The sequence below is a fragment of the Ixodes scapularis genome, unplaced genomic scaffold, assembly GCF_016920785.2.
Source record: "Ixodes scapularis isolate PalLabHiFi unplaced genomic scaffold, ASM1692078v2 PGA_scaffold2__306_contigs__length_199485367, whole genome shotgun sequence".
Classification (NCBI taxonomy): Eukaryota; Metazoa; Arthropoda; class Arachnida; order Ixodida; family Ixodidae; genus Ixodes; species Ixodes scapularis.
This window is the reverse complement of record NW_024609857.1, coordinates 122,324,139-122,348,653: the sequence shown is the minus strand read 5'-3', so window position 1 is coordinate 122,348,653 and position 24,515 is coordinate 122,324,139. Positions and strand designations below refer to the sequence as shown.

The following is a 24,515-nucleotide window of genomic DNA, read 5'->3' as shown; positions in this document are numbered from 1 at the left end:
ATGGGACGTTTCCCGAAATGACGTCACGTGTGACGTCATGAGTGTCACGTGTGACGTTACGAGGGTCACGCCGCGTGTGACATCACTATTGTGACGTCAATTGGTGCCTAAATTTGGCAGAAAGTTTTTCTGCTAAATTTAGCGGGGATATTTCCCTACTAAATTTAGCGGGAAATTTTTCCACAAAATTTAGCGGGGGAATATACCGGGAAATTGTCCCACAATTTCACGGTAAATTCACCTCCGTACCGTTCCGTACCCTTCCCTCCTCCTCCTCAAGAGCTGTGTTCTAGTCCGGCATTATAGAGAATTGTAGGCATCTTTCATACTTTTTTAGCATTAATGAAATAAAAATTAAGTTTCGGTGCGATGTTGGCGCGAACTTGTTTCACATTTCAGAGCGATGCAATAGGACGTAGCAGGGTAACTACTCTGGCGCAGTTTGGCGCAAATGGCTTTGCGATTTCATCGCTGTATCTTCGGCGCCCTCGGCTATGGTCATTGACAAGGTGGGAAGGGCAGGGTGGAGCTCCACTGCGGCTGTCTCGCCTCTAGCGCGAGCCTCCTACCTTCCCCGACGCTTCGGCGTCGAGTGCACCTCGATCGCGAGCGCGGAGCCAAATCAGGGCGTAGGCTCAGAACGCGTGCTGGAGGCTGGGCGTTCGGAAGACACACCCTGCCCTTCTCATTGTGTCGGTGACTGTATCTAGTGTAGCGCTGAAACGTGAACTTATTCTCGTTCGCAAACTTTCCACCTTCTCTGGAGGTTTTAACCTCGCATAAGAATACTTAGCAAGCTCCTGTTCGATCACGTCGGAACACAGTAAGCTGGCGTGGTGAGTCACAGATCCCGGACGAGCGAAAAAATACAGTTGTCACTGCGCGTTCTTTTCTAGTTTTTTGTTTGTCGTGGAAGCAGCAGAAAGGAGATAGTTTTGTTGGCCTCAGCGATGTGGGGCCCTGGCATTCGGTGTAATTAGAGAGCCTATATTACGAAGGGTTTCCAACTGCTCGATCCGAGCCTAGTGGCTTATGGGCCCTGTTCGCAATACGAGCTGCGAAAAGGTAACAGACCGTTGATCGTCTGCAAACGTGTCAGCCTTTCGGCCCACTTTCCTTCTCGCCACCCGACATAAGGCTCGTGTGCACTGACAACCAATTGGCGCAGAGGGCGCTCCCGCTACCCGCTCTTCTATCTAAGCTTTATAGGTGAAATTGAAGCAAGAGCGTTCGGTTCGCCGTGTTAGTTTCACACCGCAGGGGACCAGTAAGTAGAAATAACCATCAGTTTCCAGCAAAGGTGACACCTGGAAGCTATGTATATAAGGTATTCACTGAATGCCATATTTGAGCTTGTATTTACAGCCATAGCCTCCTATACACGTTTGCAAGTCCGGTCTCAGGGCGCCGCCATCTTCCTCAGTGGGGTGCGCTCTCGGGAGCGGCCATACTCCGATTACGACGCCTTAGCAAGGCTTCGTAATCGGATTATGACTGGTCCAAGCGCACCCCAGACAGGCAAGATGGCAGCGCCCTGAAGCCGGACTTGCAAACGTGTATATACTAACAAATCCTGGCAGGTCGCCAAGAGAAGCGGCCGCCGAAATGGAAAAGGTGGAGCGGCAGACAACGGATGAGAGGAGAGCCACGTGACTGGCGCCCCGCTGCGGCGAGACGCCGAAACACGTTTCTCCCGAGCGAACAAGTGTGTTTCGGGTCCTCGCCGCTGTAAAAGCTGTGCGCTGACGTCCAGGTTCCCCTAGAAATGGCTCTTTGATGCTCTGTGGTACCAGATCTTAGCGCTCCAAATCTGCGACCGGGCACCCTATGGGTCCGTCGTCGAACTGCCAGGCTTTGTGAGTATAGAAGAGGCTATGTTGCGGCACATCGGGAGGATGGGGAGGAGGGGGGGGGGGGGGGGGGAGTGGTACGGTTGGCTTGGCGGAGGTCCCCGCTTCCTCAGACCAAGCTCCTATCTATCGTAAGCAAAGAACGGCAAATCTGGATGGTGTGGAATGCACGTTGCGGAAGCACTGTGGAAGCTTCAACATATACGATGTGGTAAAGGCGTTAGCGTTCTCCGCCAAGTCACATTCAGTGCTAAGTAACTCCACGAGCGAGCCACACTGCCGCGAACTGGCGCTGCTTTTTAGGAAATCATAACGTGGCAGCATACCAAAGGAGCTTCGCAGACTGCCACTAGGCGCAATTTTGAAATCTGTTCGTTCGTTTTAAAATTAGTTTTAATGACTCCTCTCCCTCCAGCCCAGAAACACTAGTCTAGATTAGTGTTTCTGGGCTGCCGGCACAACATAGACTACAGCTAAACAAAGTAATAGGTGCAAACCCTTCGTTTCTGTAGCACTTTCAAAAAGATAAAAGAATATCGAGGCATTTCTTATGGCATGATTGATCGAACGTAGCTTTAGGTTACGGTAATAATTGTGCAACTTGCTAATTCCCTGTACACTGCGCAATATCACCGGATTTTTTTTTCAAAACTAAACTTTTTTTTTTTATTTGAGTATGCTGTTTAGAGCGCATGCTCATAACGAGCTCACATTACTAGGCTCCTAAGACCGGTATTCTTTATGATGGAGAATGCACGTTGCGAGAGAATTGTGGAAGCTCGCCGCCAGCACGCGCTCAGCAGTCTCGCAAGCAGCTATGGCCGTCAGTAAATACTCCCTATTCCTCGTTTTAAGTCCACGCCAACGTTATTAAAACGTTGTACTAACGTTGGTCCAGACGCAGCTGACGCTACCATGTAATGGGACCAATCAAGCAGCGTCAAAAGTGCATGTCACGAGGCCTTTTCAGTTTATGACTAGCTCAGCGATGATACAACACGTGCAGAAATATGACAAACACCATGATGGTGCACGAAATGTAATATATAATAATAGAAAGTAGTCGTTTGGGACACTAATCTAAGCGGTAATATTTGATGACCGCCAAAACCCCATCGAAATAAAATCTCAAAACGTGCCAATGTCGTGTTCGGGTTAACAGCATTCGCGGCGAGGAAAACGCGCGCACTTTACAATTCAATAAAAAATAATCGGATGGTAAAACGTCGTATTTGTAACTCTCCTTCAAAACACGGATTTACTCGTGTGTGCTATAAAGACAAAGTAGGACTTTGCCGAGGAATGTTGCTCCACGAAGTGAAGAATTGTGCTTCGGAATAACGTGACCATAATGTTGTTTCTTTCGAAACTATCGGATTTTTTCCTCTTTTTTTGTTTTGTTTTGCTTTTTGCCGCGAGTGTAGATTGTTGTACCAGGAAAATGGTATCATATATCAACTCAAAACCGGTCGCGAGAGCGGTCGTGTTTTCCTCGTGTTCAGCCGCCAATTATCTGCCTCACTCGTGCGAGACGGGGGGATCGACTCGAATGCGCGTGTAGCCGAAGCTCACGCGCAATCGCAAAAGGTCACACACACGGAAAAAAAATCATTCTTATTATTTAAGCGTATTTGAAAGAAAGCACGTACTGAATTCCTCGACCTAATATGCATATTGGAGAAGAGCCGTTTTATATGAACTGTCGTCTAGGACGTTTTATAGAACCCATCATTCCGAGTATATAGTCTCGTTGCACCTTCCGATTTACGAGGTATCAAAACTAGAATAATCGCACAGATTCAAGTTCTGCTAAGAGGATTGCGATATGAGCCCTTTTCGCTTTTTGTTTGTGTTCCAAACTCTTAAGCCACGTTTGCGTGCTAGATCATACAAAGACGGTCTTCAGACGCTCTCCCTCTGAAGCGTGTTTCTTGCTTGTATGACGGTCCTCTCGCGTAAGTCATAGAAACACCGTCTGCAGTCTTGTTCGAAGAGTGTACGTGGACGAAGCCTTGGAACGTGCATGAGGCGTGTTCGCACACAATTCTTTCATCGTGTCACCGGAGATACCCCGTGGTGTCTTTTGCATGATGGACGAGCGCAGGGACTGCGGCTTTCAGCTGCTCAGACATCAATCAAAAGACAGTCTGCACAAAGATTCGAACCCGAGTCGCCACGAGATCCGTGCTTCCAATGCCGTATGGCAACGAGTTTGAGGAGAGACTTGACACGCGGTATTCGAACCACGCATATCGCGGTGACTGATGTCTGCCAGACTGTCGTTTGTACGATGCAGAAGGAGTTTGCACCCGTCTTTGGGGACACTGAACCTCCCCAAAAGATTGCCTGGAAATAGAATATTCCTATTGACAAAATACCATTTGCACACATACGACCTATATTCCATAATGTCATACGAAAAAGCCATATGACGTATTATATTATTTTTACCAATGAAGAACGCTCCAGTCAATTTGGTGTAGAACCGTGGTTGCTTAACGTTCCTTCTCTGCCAGATGGTGCATACATGCCGTGTTTTTTTTCTTCTTCTTCTTCTAATTCTCTCTTTATTACTACTGTTAATCGTTTCCCAGGTTGTTACGGAAGTAGAAGAAAAAACGATATCACGCACGTGGCGCTTGCCGCGATAACATAGGTAGAAGAGAAGTCTGGAGAACTAGCACCGTTCACAACTCCGCATGCTAATTCATTCCACTGAATAATTCGAGGAAAGAAGAACATGAATGTGTCGTTACATTCCGGGTTTTTGAATAATTTTACGATCGGCTATATTCTACTGCAATAAATGTGCACAGCAAGGCAATAGTTTTTGTGATTTATCTGTCTAACGAGACCCTCCTTTGATACCACCTAAAATTGTGATAACTGAGAAAGACATCGTCTTTCTCAACTATATTTAGATACAAGTAACGTCATGTTCTCAAACCTTCGAGTTCTGTCCCAACCACTAGCGCCGCGTTGTTACGAAGACCGAGCTTTCTGTGGCGCATAGCTTATCTACGCGGGCCGAAAAACACGATTCTTTTTTTTTTCACGAATGCCCGGTACTACAAGATATTAACCGCGTGGGTGCATACGTTTTTTTGTTTTGTTTTTTCAGCCGAACTCAACGCCACACAATAAATCCTAGCCTTTGAAGAAAAAAAAACAATTCACGCGCTTATTTTAGGAGCAAAACCGAAAGTTACATTGCCACCGAAGTCGACGCCTTCAATTAAAGGTTAGTTTCGTTTGCGCTTTTAACTCAAAGTCTGCCACGTATAGTATAAATAGCGCTCTTATTTTTTAGAGGAAGCGTGGAATTAAGTAATTTTTGAGACGCGTGCCAGGCACTACAAAAAGATGATTTTGCCGGTTCGTTGTGCCTTTAGGTCACCCCGGTTCACGGTGAAGACGGCGTGTGCACACTGACCGCTGGATCCTCCGGGGATGCGCCTCAGGTCGTACGGGTTGTTGGTGCGTCCGTGCACCTTGTTGAAGGACTCCCACCACATGGCCAGCTCGGACACATTGGTCAGGGCCAGTGGCACGGCGCCGGCCTCGCGCATTGCCGACACGGCGTCCGAGTCGCGCTCCGCGACCACGCCGCGGCGGCACTTGAGTCCCGCGTCGAACACCAGCCCTGCGTCATTCGGGACAGGAAGAAACGTCGTTAGCGTCGGCCTGGTGGTACCACCGGCCGAACAAGGGACAAACACTCGAGACCGGGGAACAAAAAGGGAGAACGACGCACACTGAGAAGTGACCGTGGGGTAGGAATGAGGCCGAGCTGTCTCGGTCGGCTGCTTCTGCGCCCTTCAGGTGTGTGAACTCGTAAAGGCTGGTTCACACACTTGCAACTGCTTACGACCGTGCGCCTTGAAACCTCCGAAAATCTCCTACGACGAGAGAACGCACTGGTGCCATCTGTCGGGTAACCGTGGAACACATAACACTCCAGTATATTTGCTTTTTTTTCTTTTTTTTCTGGTCTTACCAAAACGTAACCGTTAGAACATTTTAATAAACGTTCGCTCCACTCCACTCTGGTATATTTTTTTCGGAGATCGTTCATTCTTTTTTACTTGAAAAACTTTTGACAATGTTATATACGACAATTTTGTATAGTTTGTCGAGCTCGCAAGTAAAAACCTTGGCTCTGGCGAAATGCACTTCCAGGGTCACCTCATAGATGGCGCTGCCAGCGTGCTCTCTCATCGTAAGAAATCGCAAGAAGTCGGTCGTAAGCCAACGCAAGTGTGCGAACGGGACTTAAGGGTTGTTGGTGAGACTGGACCTGGTGTGTGGTTGGGTGTTGTTGATATAACGACTGACCTTACGCGTCAGAAGGTCGACTGTAGCTCGTCCTTACAAACAAGGAAGTGAAAATAACCGCCGCAGCTGGGCCTGAGACCTCTCGTCCCCCTTTTTTTCTTCTTCGGTCTCCGCTTTTCACAATGCTGAAAGTTCGCCTGCTTGCCTGCCTATTCTCCGTTCTTTCTGAAAAATAATATTGACCTACAGAAGAAAGCAGCCCTTTGGCGACCCAGCAGCCTTCCGCCACATCGTGGCCAGATGGTGTCTCCCAAAACGGCAACTTACGGAGCTACTGGAATGCCCGTTCTACGACACGTTCTTCAGTGCTCACCGAGCCTGTCTTACCTCAAGATGGGTTCACATTTCACATTTGCTGAGCCCGGGAGGCTCCTCTGCAAAACCACGCAGAAATGTAACGGCACTGTTTTCGAAGCGTCTTACTCTATATACTCGGATTATTCCATCCAGTTGAACTTACGGCGGGTCGGTGTGCACTACATCTAACCACCGCCTCCTTCGCAATTCGGCTCTTTAAATTCGTTGTTGAGAGTCGGGAATTTCACAAATTATTAGGGAGGGCATCAAACGATGTATAAACACCCACGCCCAATTTGAGCGACACCATCCAATCTGGCTATTTATACGACAGCGGTTCACCAAATTTCTATAAATTCTTGATATGTCATTCAGTTTAGAGACCAGAACCTAAACTTCGAACTGCCCTAGTTTGAACGACAGCGTCTTTGAAAACCTATATGTGCGTCAAATAAGCACGGCGGACTATTCGCCTCTCCAGCTAGTTGCTCGCCCTCCCGCGGCGGAAAAGGGAAGCACTCTAGTGAGGGTCCCCCGATTCTCCTGTGCAGCGGGCGCGGCGGAACTGCACGCGATCATAGCTCGCGAATAGGAAGTATTCCCTGGCGGCCATAGCTGTGTGCACGACTGCTGAGCGCGTGCTGATGGCGAGCTTCCGCAGTTCTTTTGTAACGTGCATTCCGCACCCTCAAGATTGCCGGTCTTAGCAGCCTATTAGTGCGGGCTCGTTCAGAGCATGCGATTGGATGACTTTATCAAGAAATCGTGATGTATCCCATTCCTTTAATAAATACGTTTTCTCACTTACTCATGCGCTTTAGACATCACCCACAATTATGGCGCCCAGTGAATACTCCTAATAGACCGATCTCACCAGTCAGTTTGACTACGCCACCGCTGCCGCAATGCATCGAGGGAACTTGAGTCTTTCTGCACGTGCGACAACCTCGCAGGAGCTCTGCGCGCGTGGAGCACGAGACAGTAAGAGCCCTCTCGTGCACTGCCGTTTGCCTCCTGTAAACTAAAGTTAAGGCGGCGTCACGCATGCGCCGATCGCTTGGTGAGATCGGTCTATTGTCATTTCCAAACGCAAAAAACATTCTTCACTGTCCCGACGTAGTGCTGCAGCCGGTATGGGATTGTACCTTACTGGAGAGCTTTAGTATTGGGCATAAAAGCAAACGCAAGCGCTGTGCGTTTGCATTAGAGTTGCGTGCCCCACGTTGTGCGTGCGCCTCATCGCCATGCGCCAATCCAAGGCCAAAATGTTGGGCTCCGCGCACGCGCAAACACGCAAAGCTAACACAAACACACAGTGCTTGCGTTTGCTCGTATACGCAATACTGAGACTCACGACTGTTTCACCGGCTTGCAACGCCAACGCAACGTGCTGCAGTGAGCAGACGTGTAAGCAGGTAGGCGTTCCTTCGAGCTGGAAAGGCTGAGATTGGCGAAACCGCGGACCATAAAAATGCAAGTAACTACGGTGTTTGTGGAGAATAACATAGAGGACGAAAACATGTTATTCTCCACAAACACCGTAACTTAACCAGCACGCTCCATTTCCACGAGCAAGTAACTAGATGCTATAAAAAATTAATAATTAAAAAAATCTATATTTCCTTATTTTTATTTTTATTATTTTAGGGCATTAGGTCGGGAAGGCTATTGGCGGCGACTTTGTAACTCTTGCCGAGTGTCAAAAGTCGCGACATTGAAAGCAAAATACGCTTTATCCACAACGAATGTAATTTTACAGGGATTTCCCACATTAGCGAGAATGTTTTGATTGATTTTAGACTATTGTTTTATAACTTGGTCATTAAAAACGTTGCAGTTTGCACCAGTGATGATAATTAGCCCACTTTTGATTGTCACACTTGTTCGCGCGTTTGAAATTAGATAAGAAGCAACAACAAGCAATAAAGGATCTCAGTAGGGAGCTAAATAACACACAAGGAAAACTAGTGCACTTAGAAGCGACCGTAGTAAAGCTCGAGTCAAAGATCGATGACTTGGAAAATAGAAGTAGGAGAAATAACTTGGTAATCTACGTAGTAGAGGACGCAGAAACGGAGCAACATTTGGTGGAAAAAGTGGTGGAAGGCTTCTTTAAAACAAAAATGGCTGTTGAAGTTAAATCTCTCGAAAGAATTCACCGTCTCGGAAGGGTGGCTAGGGGTAAACCGAGACCAGTAATCTTGCGCTTTGGAAACTACAATGAAAGGCAAAATATTCTCAGAAATGCTAAAAAATTAAAAGGAACGCGCATATTTATTAACGAGGACTTTTCGAAAAATGTTAGAATGATAAGGAAAAAACTGTGGGACAGTGCGAAAGAAAACAGGCAAAGGGGAGAGAAGGTATACTTAGCGTATGATAAATTGAAGATTAATGGAGTGACTTACGCATGGGAAGTAGATACAAACCAGAGAGTTGAACTTTACTCAGTCAGAGAAGTACCTTCATCCGAGCATGATAATTGACAGGCATCTGATTTCCCACAGGCAAACAGTGTCCTATTTATTAACCTTAATGCAAGAAGTATCGTAAATAAAACCCTCGAGCTAGAACATATTTTAATAGAGCATGACCCCGATGTAGTAGCTATCACTGAAACCTGGTTAGACTCGTCTGTGACAGATGATATCATAATACCTCCCGGTTACGTGCTCTATCGAAAGGACAGAGAAAGTAGAGGAGGGGGTGTTGCTCTAGTAATCAAATCTTGTTTAAATTCTTCAGAAATCGAGGGATCTCCAGGCATAGAAAATGTATGGTGTAGCATCAAAATGGAAAAAAGTGAGTTAATTGTGGGAGTACTGTATCGACCCCCGCAAATGCCATGTGGATATTTGCGAGAACTAAGTGAGTTCCTTTTTAAACTGAAAGTAAGTTCCAAGAAGGTTGTTTTAATGGGAGATTTCAATCTCGGTGGAATTGACTGGGTAACGTTAGGATCTGGGAACCACGAAGTACCATGTGCTGAGGAACTTTTAGATACAGTTTTCTCACATAATTTAACTCAAATTGTTAAGGGACATACTAGAATACAAGGGAAATCAGAAGCTCTTTTGGATTTAATATTTATAAATGAGAACCTTATAAACCACGCGTATGATTGCAAGATTAGCCCGGGAGTTTCGGACCACAGCACTGTACATTTTACGTTGTCCTTAAAGCCTATGCTCAGGAGAATTGAAATTACTTCGTATAAAAACTTTCAAAAAGCCAATGACGAGTCAGTTATTGATCAACTTAGCCTGAACTATGACAACTTCGAGCACCTAGCTGGCAACCCGTTGATAGAAGTGAATGACCTATGGCTCAATTTTAAGGAAATGATACTTGAATGCACTCGTAAGTTTGTCCCAGTGGAAATAAGAAAAAAAAAACTTGAACAGTCCTTGGATTACAAGGGACATAATCCACCACAAACGACGATTGTCAAGGTGTAGAGCAAGAGCACGCAAAAAACACGACGGGTTCCAGCAGGCAAAAATACAGTCACTGAGCAAAGAGCTGAAAGCAAAAATAAAAACTTCGAAAACAATTTTCTTTAATGTAAAAATGCAAAACTTTTTGAGATATTCACCACAGAAGTTTTGGCGACAATTAAAACCAAGTAAGAAAGTAATTACCAAAGTGATAGTAGAAGAAAAAGTGATTGAGGACAAAACTGAAATTGCGAATTGCTTTAACCAATATTTTGTCAGTGTTTTTTCCGCTGATAATAACATCTTACCAACATTTTGTTTGTTTGAGAATGTGCCCCCAATCGAAGACGTGGAGGTCTCAGAGGAAGGAATTTTTTCACAGCTACTTCTTATCGATCCAAAGAAAGCCGCCGGACCGGATGACATTCATAATAAATTTTTAAGGCGTTATAGCGAATGATGTTCAAAATATCTCACGATCATTTTTAATAAATCGCTTTCAGATGGGTCCGTTCCCAATGACTGGAAGCTGGCCAAAATAATATCTATTCTTAAGACTGGAAATGCCTGTAAGGTCACGAATTATAGACCCATATCATTATTATCTACTTGTTGTAAAATACTTGAGCATGCTGTTTCGAAGCTTATAAGGATGTTTTTAGATACCTACTCTGTGCTTGATGAAAAACAGCATGGCTTTCGAAAAGGCCTGTCTACCACAACTCAATTAACAGAATTAATTCACGATTTTTCTTCTACCCTTGACAGAAGAGGTCAGATTGATGTAATTTTTTTAGACTTTCAAAAAGCATTCGATAAGGTAAACCATAATAAATTACTTTTAAAGCTCAAGCATTTACTAAAAAACACGAAAGTTCTGCGATGGATAGAAATGTTTTTGTTTTGTAGAAGGCAATTTGTGAGCATTGATGGTCACGCTTCCATGCCTCGCGGGGTCGACTCGGGAGTCCCCCAAGGTTCTGTACTTGGGCCCCTGTTATTTTTGGTTTTTATTAATGACGTTCTTCGCGATATTACAGTAAAGGCACGACTTTTTGCTGATGATTGTATATTGTATACTTACATAAAGGATGATTCTGACCATGTTGAACTAAACGACTGTTTGCAGAAAATTAGCAAATGGTGCGAGATCTGGCAAATGTCTTTAAATACTGACAAAACAGTTTGCATGTCAATAACACATAGGAGAGTTCCTTCTGTGTATAACTACTACTTGAAGAGTGAACCTTTGTCTAGGGTAGATGAATTTAAGTATTTAGGAGTAACAATAACCAGTGATTTAAGTTGGAACAAACATGTCAGTAATATAGTAAAAAAAGCCACAGCTAAACTCTGGTCACTAAGAAGATCATTAAAACTGGCAACCACTGAAACTAAATTGCTAGCTTATAGAATGGTAATAAGACCTAGATTGGAGTATGCCAGTGAAGTTTGGGATCCTCACACAAAAGGTTTAATATTGAAATTAGAAAAAGTTCAAAGAATGGCACTGCGTTTCATTTTTTCGAAGTACAGAAGACTGGATTCACCAACTGAGCTCTATTCTAAGGCAAGCATCTCCTTATTAGAAGAGAGGGGAAAAAATAAGCGTTTAAAAATGCTTTTTATGATTTTAGATGGCACACTGCAGATTGATAAACATAAATTCATCAAACCCCATCTATCTAGAATCACACGTAATAAGCATACTAGGACAATCGAAGAGTACAGATTCAACAAAGAATGTTTCAAGAATTCGTATTTCCCTCGGACAATAAGGGAATGGAATACACTTCCTGAAAGCGTTGTTATATCCAAAACGGTTTTTGATTTTACAAAGTGTCTCCCATGTAACTAATAGACCTCCTGTTATCATTTTTGCTGTACCTTCTGCTTTTAATATGAGTATTAGGTGTCGTATAGTCCTTCATTTTTTGTCATTGTGTTCTGCATGTGTATTACATTGTCTACTGTTTTTTGTACTCACTCCTATCATAGTCCCCACTGGGGGACTGATAGTATTATGAAATAAAAAAATAAAAAAATTATATTAAGTATTAAAAAAATTGCGTATTAAATTAAATTTTAATACTAATATTATTAATACGCCATTAACGCTACGATCACAAAGATACGTTATTTAACCATAATAGTCTTTTTAGAACGGTATTTTTTTCTAGCATATAAACACTCTGACATTGTTATCAAGATAGGCAAACAGTCAAACACTGGATGCAATATGAAGTCCTATGCGTCACGCGTTGATATAAAAAAACACACACACTTAAACTGTCTGACTCGGTTCTGTCTTTGGGTTGTTGTAGTGAGAACAGCGTTTATTGATTTATACGTTTTTGGGGCATATTGTAAAAAGTTATTTATTCTGTTATGATTGGGCTGGGAATAATGTTAAAGCAATTAACCATCTAAATACCCCAAACCATTTAAAAGGCCCGCAGTTTAATCTTTCACATTACAACTTTTTGAGCGAAAAAAGGCAACGAGAACACACAAATATCACCACTGATTTTTTTCAACAACTACAATATTCTATGTTACCTCTAACTTCTAAGTTGTATAAAAGACCCTGTCTTTAAAGGGACACTGAAGTCTCCAAAATAGTTTGAAGTGCCTGAATCGAACACGTTTGTCACTAAATCTTTACGATGTGAGACATATCTTGAGCTATGAAAAAATTCTAAATTAAGACCTATAGTCCTATACCGTCAAATTAAATCCAAAATGGAGGTTAGTTTTGGTTTCACTACGGAATTAAAACGTGCTTCCAGGAGTAAGTATTACGCCCAACACCGCTTTTGTTTTCAGGATAAAGAGGTGACCTGCTCTCATCACATCCTAGCTTCCTCATATTACCACACATAATTTGTGTCGCTCAGTGAAGCCAGCACACTCGACTGGCTCAGCAGCCGGCGCGCACCTCCGACCCTTACTATAACCGCCATTTCGGAAAGCGAGTGGCGCCACTTATAGTTAGTTGGAGTCGCGAATATCTTTCCGATAGTGCGTACCTTGAATGCCAACGGGGGACTTGGCCGTGATGGGGACCCCGAGGAAGGGTTTCCGTGCGAGTAGTGCGGGTCGCTCGTCGGGCGGCGTGGCCCGGACCAGGCGGTCTACGGCTCGAGCCTCGTCCAGGGCGGCCTCAAAGCGCTCGTCGACCACGGCCAGAAGCACCGGGGCCACCAGGCGGATGCGGGCGGTGAACGCCAACACGACGGACTCGCTGGACACCTGGGAAAGCACCGAAGGCGAAGCGCTCAAATCGAGTCTGTTGTGTGAGTGTTAGAGTAGCGGGGAATCAGCCTTGCAAGTTTCGCGGGTTACGAACAAATAAATCATTAAAAAAACACAACCGCCCCCCCCCACCCCCCCAAAAAAAAAGAAAAAATCATTTTTTTTTTGTTAGGCGATTTATTACGGTGCAAGAAGACAACCCAATCAATGTTTTGCTACAGCGTCACGTATATTTTTAATAAAGTCAAAATGCGCAACCACTCGAAAACGAAACCGAAACTTGACTGGAGCGGAAGATAATTATAGTGGAGGAGAAAGTTACGAAACGTCACGTAGCTGTGCAACTTTTTTTCTTTAATGAACGTATTTGCAGTTTTCTAGAAGCCCCCCCCCCCCCCCCCCCCCCCCCCGCCAAAAAAAAAAAAAATGGGTAGCATACTTGTTGTTTATTTTAGTAGTGAGTGTGCGCCTTCGATGACCCAGGACTTTGATTATCTTTGGTGATTGTGTCTTAACCATGCAAAACGGCACGCGACCACGATAGGCGGTTTTCGGGCGAAAAAAAAATGAATTTCGAGCCGCAAACTCTGTTCTGGGTAGTTGGCCTCTCATATGTCATGCAAAAATAAAAACCTTGGTCACCATAAATATCCTGTCAGTGTCCCTTTAATTTGCTGCAGAAGGCGTCGGGAGCCGCGAACGGGTAGTTTTCCTGGGTCCCCAAGAGAACTTCTCCACTGACCTTAAAATTTGCCTTCTCGAGTACCACAGAAGTGATTTTGAAAAGAGGAGACCAAGGGGTGCCGACGAAAGAGCGACGGGAGAGGAGCTCAACATGGAGCTTGGGGGCACTCCGAACCACACGGGGTTCTGCTGCGTGCGGTTAAAGGAACACTTTTTTTTTTTTTTTCCTCATTTCCGACAATTGTTTTGGGTCGAAAGTGCGCGCTTCTGTTTGGACGACGCACCGGCGGCGGTCGATGAACTAACGCCACGGCGGTTCTCCAGGGGGCCGCCCAATCAAAAGAAAAACGCGCAGCGCTATGGAGGTACGCAGGCCACGGGCGGAAGGGGGAAAGCAGCCCCTATTGTGGGACTTTTTACTGCCAAGCTAATCTTCGAGAGTCCGCGAGGAGCGCGCTCCCACCTCCCTCTCCAGTGCAGTCGGCGCGCACCCCAAACAGTTCGGATATATCAAACTTTCAATTAAGCCAGTGGAAATGGGAATACGCCATCGTTGACGTCGCTGTGACACCACTTGAAAAAAGAAAAAAAACGGTTCCGCTTTTTGGAGAACGGATTGCCGGCCGGTATGTACCGCCATTATAAAGCTCAGCTTATTAGAAACCGGTTTGCAAGTTGGCAGGTCCCGGGCCCCGGAAACCGCAGTTTTTGCGGGTCGTGTGACGTTACCAGGTTACATTTTGCTACGTCCGCCAGCCGCATTCGGATCTGAACATACTCTCACGTTCGGGGTTCCTCATCGGCGGGACGTCTTCCATAATTTGCACCTCGTCGTACCGTGCCACTCCCACCCAGGGTGGAGAATAAAAAATCAATATGATTTTAATCGTGAAGTAAATCGTATCTACACCGGACCGGTTTTACTATGATTATTTAGATCGAACCTTTTCCGTAAAATAGCCTGAAATAATTGATTTATTTACAGTTTGTTCGTCATTTGATGCTTTATATACGCGTTTGTTTTCTGTTTAATTCGAGGAATCATCGAACAAAATATTTACATCTGGCTGAACACGAGCACAAAGCGGTGGTCTTCTGAGAACATCGGAACGTTGATCTTTCTCTCTACCACTCACTTCGCTCGTGAATCGCGTAACGTCCTGCTGCGAGTAATTAGGAACGGGGAAAAAAAAAAGGAACACTGGAAATGTATATGTTTGATTGCATTACATCGGAGCGTAAAAAAGCAAATATATGTTTTCACTAACTAAAAAGATATTAAGCTGTTTTTTGTTCTACTACGACAGGTTTTACTCAAGGCAGAGTTGCTAATTGAAGTGCACTTTAAATTTACAGCAATCATTTTTTCAGCACTGCTTACAGTGATCGGACGAAGTGATCAATCAATCTGTCACGTTTAAAAATGCATCTGATGATTAATACGCACTAGTTTATAGCTGCAGTGATTTCAATTACATGAATCCGATTAACTCAAATACATTTGATCTATTCTTTTTTATTGTGACTTTTTTTTTTATCCATTCCGTTGTACTGACGAGTGTCAGGCCCCTCGAAGAGTGTTCGAAAGCTACCTCTCGTTTCGCGTCAGGCGCGGGCGAGGGATAAAAAACACGCGATCACCTTCCCCTTACGACTGGCCGCTCGCTCTCCAAACCGCTCGACCTGAACCGCATGTTTTCCTCCAGCAAGGGGAAACGAGAGTTGCAAAAACTTCGCGGTTTAAAGCGCCAATTTGAACGTTTTCAACTAAACATGTTTTCTGAAAGAGCACAAGAAACAGCTAAGAGCAGCAAATCAATTTCGAAGAAACTTACTAAACCTTTTTTTTTTTTATTTTAGAAACAGAATGTTACCGACACCAAAACAAACTTGCAAAGCTGCAACTTGAGTGGTCCGCCATTTTTTTATGAGATCAGATGTTGTATAAACATCGGCGCAGTGGCTTGAGCCTGTTTCGTTCAGCGTCAGAAGCAGTCGGAAGGCCCTCACGATCGTCCCTGGGAAATAACAGACTACGACTCATCAAGCTTGTCTGTGTCAAGCAATGACCAGCAAACGTTTTAGGATTTTCAGAACGAGACTGCAGACGATTCACCGTTCGCATTGGATCCGCCGGCATCGCCTCCGAAGAGACCACCCGGCAGCATTCGCGTTCCGCCGACATGTGGACCCAGACGCCGCTTCAGAAGCAGAATGGTATGGAAGGTTCTGTTTGCTAGCATGGTGCGAACTGTCTCCTAGCACGACGCGAACGCTATCAAGCTAGCGTTCGCACCAGACTGTTCCGACCCCCTTCCGTCGCAGAGACATCTCGGTCGGAAACCAATAAGAGGTTACTCTGTTGCATTTCTTCCTGGTGTCATTGCACCCCACACCACATCACCAATTTCTCCACTCTCCATTGCCTGGCGCAAATAGCCTAAATCAGGCGTAATTCACAAAACCACAGACGCTCACTATCACTACAACGCACAACGCGCTTGAGCAGAAAGCATCGTTTGCTCTCGAATACAACCTTTGACGTCACGAGTACCCCTGCTCGTTGTTGCCAGTAGAGCGGCAGCCTGTGATTCGGAGGCGTACGCGAAAACTTCAAAATTGATTTTCTCGAAAGAAAATTATTATTTTGTTTAGATATTTCGTAGATATACTCAGGAGAAAATATTTTGTTCATGGTAATGCTTCTTTTTTTTTTTTTTTTTTTTTAAGCGACGAGTCCCCTGACGCGTTTTTGCCCCTCGGTCCTCTAGCGCAGACGTCCTCTTAGAATTAGCTTTCGGACTAGCCACACGGTTATGTCAAAGTTGCCGGGCCAGGGCAGCGCCAGAAAACTTTGCAAAAGTACTTTCGGCACTTTTGTGTTTTCATCGCGACTACCCAAACGTAGTCGTGACCGCCCTTAACTAATGTCTGCTGACTTTCCTGAGCAGGGGCAATGTGCCCAGCGCTGTACAAACGCAAACAATTTTTTTTTTTTTATAGAGAACCGCGGTTAATAGGATGTTTTAGTAGATTCATTTGACAACTCCGATAACAATAACCGATAGCAATACGATGCTTGCACAAAAGCGCCGGTGGGGTATCGAGTTTTGTTATTGTAGTTATCGGAATGATCGCCCAATATTTTCTATTATACGAGCACAATTCGGCGCAACGTATACACTCCGATACCGAAACCGGATAAGTCTCATGATCTCATGATGTGCGAATCTGACGCGCGAGTTCTCGCTCCATGCATTTCACTGTCGCGCCAAAAATGGCGGCATGATGGCTACCAGCTGCCACTGTCAATCGCAGCACACTTTGTGGGGTTTTTCAAGTTCGCATCCCGGCCGAGGTACCCGCAATCTGATGGAGGTTTATTGCAAAGGAGGCGTCGTGTAACCGGGATTTCGGTTGCAAATCAAAAGATGCCCATGTGGTTTAAATTATTTCCCATTTTTCCGAGTGCCAGGTTCACTTGGTTTGTTTGACACGTATAAACGCCAAATTACACGCTGAAAACGCCGTTATATTTTTCTAGTTTATAGCAATCCACGAACCCCGTCATCCAGTTCTCCCTTGCGAAAAGTGCTAAAGTTCCTGGCCAAGGTAGATCTTTTCAAGAGACTAATATTACTATGAGAAGTTTGATAGCCAAGCTAAGGTCATCAGTAGCAATTACAGTCGGCCGTCGTTTCCCACATTATCTAAAGCCGTTGCAGAGGCACTAATGGGTTCATTTGATCTGCGTGACGCTTGTTTCCGAACCGCTGCTCATTATCCTCCCGAATATTGAATACCTGTGTTGAAGACTCTGGTCATTCCGTTCCAGAATGCCACAGGAACGATTGAACAAGAGCGAGAGCGAAGAGCGCCTCCTGCACTTTCAGTTGTGCGCGTCAGAGAAACCAGGCAACAATCGGCTTCCAAAGTACAGCATTATTCGCATGTGGGGATTACTTAGTTAGCATAAAAGGATCCATATATTTAGAAGCAAGCGGATGTAAAGAATAGTTTTATCTAAAATTAGCAAAGAGCAACAAAAAAAAAAGTACAAAGACAGTATTCTTACAACAAAATGAAATGAGTTTTAACTGAAATTGTAAATAATTCACCCAGCGCATCGTGTTGAGTCTCTTAAAATTGTAAAGAATTCTTGCAACAAAATTAAATTAGTTTCAATTGAAATTATACAGAATTCACCCAATGCATCGTGGTGAGTCTCAAATAAAATTGTAAAGAATTTTTGCAGCAAAATCAAATTAGTTTCAATTGAAATTGTAAAGAATTTACCCAATTGATGCATCGGTGTTGAGTCTAAATTGAAACTTAATTGTTATTTTCTTTTGTTCCTATTGAGTCTTCATATAATATTGGTCACTGCGTTTCAATTCAAATTTTAGCAATTTAGTTTCAATTGAATTTTAATTTTGCAAATTGAATTTTAATAAAATCTTTGGTTACAGTGTCATATTGAATTTTTCAACTGCGGTTAAAAATATTCCTGCAGTTTGATTAACATTTTTGTCCTTTTAAATCCTGAACTTAGGAAACGAAGTGCACGGAGGAAAAGAACAGAAACAACATGTAGCACTAACAACACTTGAATCGATATCTCGATACCTACTCCACCGCCTTATATATACCCTAGGTATGAAAGATATTCATTTGAACGGTCACAACCTCAGCATTTATCAAGGTTCCTACTATGCTACCTTCTCCTCAGAAGTCTGACAAATGATAAACAGTGTTAGGACGTTAATAAACCAATTTCTTAGTAAAAAAAAAAGAAACATTGCCACGAGCAATAATCATTCGCTGCAGATGCTAAATCCACAAAGGCGGTAACTAGCGGGCATGTTATCGCTCCTCTGCACAGAGAAGCGATAACATGGACGAAACGAGCTGCGGTAGTTGTTTGGCCTTAAAAGGTTTGTATTATGATAGACTTTTAGTAAAACGTATTTTATAGCTATGCTTTGCTAGCGGGAGCTCGTGCTGTCACTTTGAAGAATGGATTGAGCACGCGCCTGCTGGGCCCGTTCTCCGCACCGAACGGTCTACTAAATCTCTATTGCTTATTGTCTTTACAAAGTGACTAATATGATAAGCTCAATGAGGTCACACAATGAAGTCACTACAATCACTGACGAAGTGAGAACGGTATGGCGTGTCTTTCGAGCGCCCGGCCTTCAGCACGCGCTCCATGCCTTCCGCCATGCTTTGAAAACGCTTGCGCTCTCGAGGTGCGCGAGATGTCGAAGCGTTTTCGAACAAAGAAAGCTCACGCTGAAGGCGGGACGCAAGTGAAGCTCATCCAGGATGAACGGATGGGATATTAATGACTATACCCCTTGTAACGGGCGGTAGCTTGCGCCACCTAGCCTAGTCACTCTCACACCCTTAGCGAAAACTAATACGTTTGAAATATACCACATTCTAATTTGAGTGTATTTGAAATACAGTTCATAATTTTAAGTACATGAAAAATAGACCGAAAATATAAACTTCTTTTTTTTTACTTAGTACTAAAATATACTTCTAAAAATCATTTTAAAATACATTTACTTAAACTACATTTGAAGTTCCCTTCATGCGCTTTGAAATATGTAAATACTAAATTAATAGGCACAAAATAAATACCTTTCACATATATTTCTTGAAATATTTATTTAATTCATGCAAAATATACTCCAACCTTAAAAAAATGGAGCATTTAAAAATACGTGCAGAATACTCTTAAAACACCTGAAAATCGTAAATACTGTTGTGTTATACTCTAAGTACCTTTTGACTGCAATACTTTGGTAGTTTGACTTAAACTACGAGAATATTGAAAAGCTCCCCTTCTAGAAGTTCGCTTCAAGCAGATATGGAGTACACTGAAGCGCCTAAATACAACATTTGATTAGTTTGTCAACTGAATTGCGGAGCATCGCACTGATAAATCAGCCCAGTTTATGTTATTGTTTCCTTTTCTTTATCAAGAACACACCTGATCAGTTCCTTGCACACCAATCACAAACGGGGTTCGGGAACTACAACCACAACATTTGCTGATGCTGGAAAGCTTCAGCAGGTGCTGTGAACAGATACGTTTGGCGTGGTTTTGTTAGCACAATGTTAGTTCACTGAACGTGTATACTCACCATTGTACGTGATGCGAATAGTGACTTTAATATATATATGATATTAACTACCATATTAAATAGTCAAGTACTAAAATGGAAAAACAAAACAACTACTGTAAAATATTTTTTTTTTTCGCGGGCTCAATATTTTGCGATTTAGGTAAAAGTTGGAGTTTTGGAATAATTCGCAAATTCTAATCTTCGCGACGCGCTGGGATCGCATTATAGCTTTTAATGTTTTTACATTTTGCCGGAATTGTTCACGGGACCTATTTTTCGGAATTGTAAGCGATTCGCGAACTTCGCGAGAATTAGGTCCTCACGGAAATAAAGTCGTTTACAGTATTTTAAAGTGAAGATACTGCCTTGATTCGCTTTGTCCTGAGAGATGCTACGCAGAGAAGCAATAACATGTATTTTATCAGCCGTTTGTGTGGATATTGTTTTAAGGACTGCGCCGAGTTGTTATTAGTTCTACCAATGCCTTTTACTAAGAGATATCGTCCACGAACTTCAAAACACTGTTTCCCCTTTGACAGACTCCCGAGGAGAAGATCGAATACTTGGAACCTTAATAAGCGCAGAGGTGATCACCGAAAAAATGATTACCTTCTATATGTAGGCTATATAAGGCTCTAGAGCAGTCAACGGGACTGTGAATGAGCTGTTCAGTGCGTCATGGTGTTTGTGTGTGTGTTCGTTTCTAATGTATTTTTGTGAGATGTAATTTAGTAGTGCCTTCAAATACCACAGAACACCATTTGCTGACAAAATCGAAAACAAAATTGTGTAACCGGTTTTTAATGCACAAATGGCATCTTGAGTGTGAAGGGATAATATTTTTGGTAAATTTAAAATATTTTTTTATTCATATTTATAATGCATTTTGAATACCTTACGCGCGTATTTCGAATGCGGCCAAAATAATACAGAATAAATACAAAATGAATATTCGTACTAAATATATTTCAACTTTGTTTGAAGTACGGCCTCTTTTTGCTAAGGGCAGTGTCAGCGACTATAGAGAAACTTATTGTAAACTTAAGGCAAAAAGCAAAAATATGTTCAATATGAAGTCAACAGAAAGTTTGATGCTTTTGTATTGACACTGGCTGCAGAAATTCAACTGGAATTCTCTGGGGCGATGAATTGTGCAATGTTGTCAATAAATACTTTGAAAAATATGCTCTAATAGGTTAAAAAAAACAATGTCGATTTAATTTTTTGCACATTTGAATGTGGGATTTTTTTTTTTTATTCTGAGTGGTATAAGTGAACTCGTGGTTATTTCCAGCTATCTTCTTGCTGGGATTCCTCAACTGCAAAGGGTGCAAATCAGCTGGTGTCCACTACTCAACGATAGAAACTCATTTGGACCTCTAATGAGGATACAAAAAAAATGTTTGTCCAGTGATAGAACTCAAGCGCGGGTCTAGAGAATGAGATCAATATAATGGACATTGAGTCCTCAATAAAACCTATTTACACATATAATGAGTAAATTCTAAATAATGGACATCGAGTTCTTAATAACCAAACACAATTGTATATCAAATGAGTGAATTCAAAATAATAAATATTAAGATAATAATGACAAACTCAATTGCATTTCTAATAAGCAAATTCAAAATAATGAATATTGAGCTTTTAATGATAAAACTCATTTCCAAATTGAATGAGTAAATTCAAAGTAATTAATATTAAGGTCTTAGCAATCAAACTCATTTGCATATCTAATTAATAAATTGAAAAGAAATGATATTGAGTTGTTAATGATCAAACTCAATTGTATATCCAATAAGTAAATTAAAAGAATGGACATTGAGTTCTTAATGACCAAACTCAATTGTATATCGAAGGAGTAAATTAATAAAAAAATACTTAGTTTTTAATGACAAAATCACTTGCATATCTAATGAGCAAGTTCTAAATAATGAATATAGAGTTTTTAATGTGCAGACTCAATTGCATCAGAAATTATGAAATTTAGAATAATGGATATCGAGTTTTTCATGCCCAAATTCGATTGCATTCCTAATGAGTATATTTAAAAAAAAATAACAATTTAATTCCCAATGACCAAACTTAATTGCATATCTAATAAGTAAATTAAAAAATAATGATTATAAAGATCTTAATAACCAACCTTATAGTTGCATTCCTAATAAGTAAATTCAAAAGAATGGATATTAAGTTCTTAGTGACCAAAATCAATCGCGTTCCTAATGAGTAAATTTAATAAAATAGGTATTGAGTTTTTCCAATCAATCAATCAATCAATCAATGTTTATTTTTCTCTTGTGCTAACCAACAGCTCGAAAGCCTACTGGGTTAAGCACACACAATTGAAATACACCCAAAATACAGAGTAGACAAAATAAAGAGTTGTGAAAAAACAAAAAACAAAAAAAAAACATGCAAGCACACAAACGTGTATATATGCCAATTAAAAACACAGGCATCAAAATGATCGTTCTCCAAAAGGCAGGTTTGTATTAAAAATATCGACGTCAGTAAATTGCGTGTTTAAAACATGTTGGATACGCGAAACCGGTGATGCGTTTCGAATGAGGTCTGGGTAAAAGACTCTAGGATTTCTAAAGTTCGTTCTAAGTGGTATGCGAAAGTTAACACAGGTGAGGAGAGTAGGGCTGTCTATTGCATTATGAATTAGCCTATGTAAAAACTGAACATCCCGAATCGACCTTCTTTTACCTAAGGTGCCCAATGTTAATTTGCTAAAATCGAATTATATTCATAAAAACACTTTCTTCCAAAATATCGGTCGTAAATGATGCGCACAGATCGCTTTTGTACATGTTCTATACTTTCACTTGCTGTTATAGATATGCAGTTCCAGACTACAGATGCAAATTCTAGTTTCGAACGTACATGGGTACTATATAATTTCAAGAGACAGTGATGAGTGATAAATGGTCTAGTTAAGCGAGACATTATTCCTAGCGTGCGCAATGACTGGCTGATAATGGAGTTTACATGAGAAAGGAAAAAAAGATGGTCGTCCACAAGAATACCTAGGTCTCGCATCTGCGTGGTCCGACAGATCGTTTCATTTTCCAGAACATATATACATAGGATAAATTGTGACGCTTTCTTGACAGCGACATGACTTTTGTTTTGAACGGATTTAAGAAAAGAATGATCAAACTCATTAGGCGTTGAGTTTATATTGAGTTTCAATTCACTCTTAAGAATACATTAAAAGCTCAATTGAAACTCATTGCTATTTCTTTAAAGACGTCCTTTTTGTCGCTTTACGTTTATTCTTGTCACATCAGAAACACACTCTAATTTCCCAAGCTTTGTTACCACGTCACTCTCATTGCCACTTTCCTCCAAAACATCTTTAAACGTTCAATATTGGCGCCGTATTTACACGAAGAAGGTCCATTGCACGAAGGACCTTGACAGGGGAGCCCAAGGACAAGCTCGTTATCAGCCGGGCAAGACCGGCACGGGGCAAAACGCCATGCCAAGAGCGTCCGTTGCACCGCTGCAGCGAGCGACGCGGCTCGTTTAGCCATCCACGACTTCAGGTGAGCGATAATAAGATCAGCAAACTGTTCATTCAAGCTATACCAATGTATTACATGAACTCGCTGTATGACTCACGGTGCGGCACATCATTCTATGAAAACAAACCATTTCCTTCTATTTTTTTTTTTTTTTTTAATTTCCGTAAGATCTGACGGCTGGATGAGGACTTGATGTGCTATATACAAGGTGTCACAAAAACAAAAACAAAAAAACTACAGGTTTTTTTGTTTTTTGTTTTTTTTTTTTTTTTTACCGCAAAATTAAACTAGGCATCGCCGAACGCTCATTCTCCACCCAAAGGTAGCGCTAGAGGTCATAACCAGATGCCAATGTTTCAGTCCGATTTGATACCTTATTCAAAAGTTGTGATCTTCTGAAATTTTTAATGGGAAAATGGCGGCCGACAGAGTTTTCGCATACATAGGGATCTATGGCACCAGAAACCAAAAACGGGCAAAAATGGGCTCCGTTTCCCATTGAAATTTTCAGAATATCACTTATAACTTTTGAATAAGCTATCGGATCGGGCTGAAACTTTGGCATCTGGTTGTGGCCTCTAGCACTACCCTTGGGGAAAGAATGAGCGTTGGGCGATGCCTAGCTTATTTTTGCAATAATAATTAACATATTGTGCCACCCTGTACATAAAAATGTTGCGTAGAGGACTGCCGACTTCGCATTCTGTTGTGCTTTCTGAGTTTTAATAGTATATCCTGCGTCATTAAAACGGGTTGTTAACCCTTCGAAGGGTCCGAATAAATCGGTTTCTTAATCTAATGAGGTAAAGGTTTGTAGAGAGGTAGCTAAAGATGGGGCATTTTGTGTACACAAATGTCGAAGAATGAGCTTATGCGAGCAAGAAGTAAAACATTAAGAAAGAGCGGAAATTCACTCCCTACGGCGGCCGTCTGCAAATGAAAGACGTCTGGGTGACGCTACGGCTGAGATATGGCGAAAGCTTATAT

General features: G+C 42.4%; 1 protein-coding gene across 1 annotated transcript in view; it reads right to left on the bottom strand.

The window, feature by feature from the left end:
• LOC8032054 (fatty-acid amide hydrolase 2-A) overlaps positions 1–24,515 on the bottom strand; it is a 119,712-nt gene that overhangs the window by 29,945 nt on the left and 65,252 nt on the right. Inside the window, exons 2-3 of the mRNA XM_040219488.1 lie at positions 12,949–13,171; positions 5,284–5,493 (exon numbers count right to left, since the gene is read on the bottom strand). Coding sequence (XP_040075422.1) covers positions 5,284–5,493; positions 12,949–13,171 — 433 coding nt within the window. The remainder of the gene's footprint in view (positions 1–5,283; positions 5,494–12,948; positions 13,172–24,515) is intronic.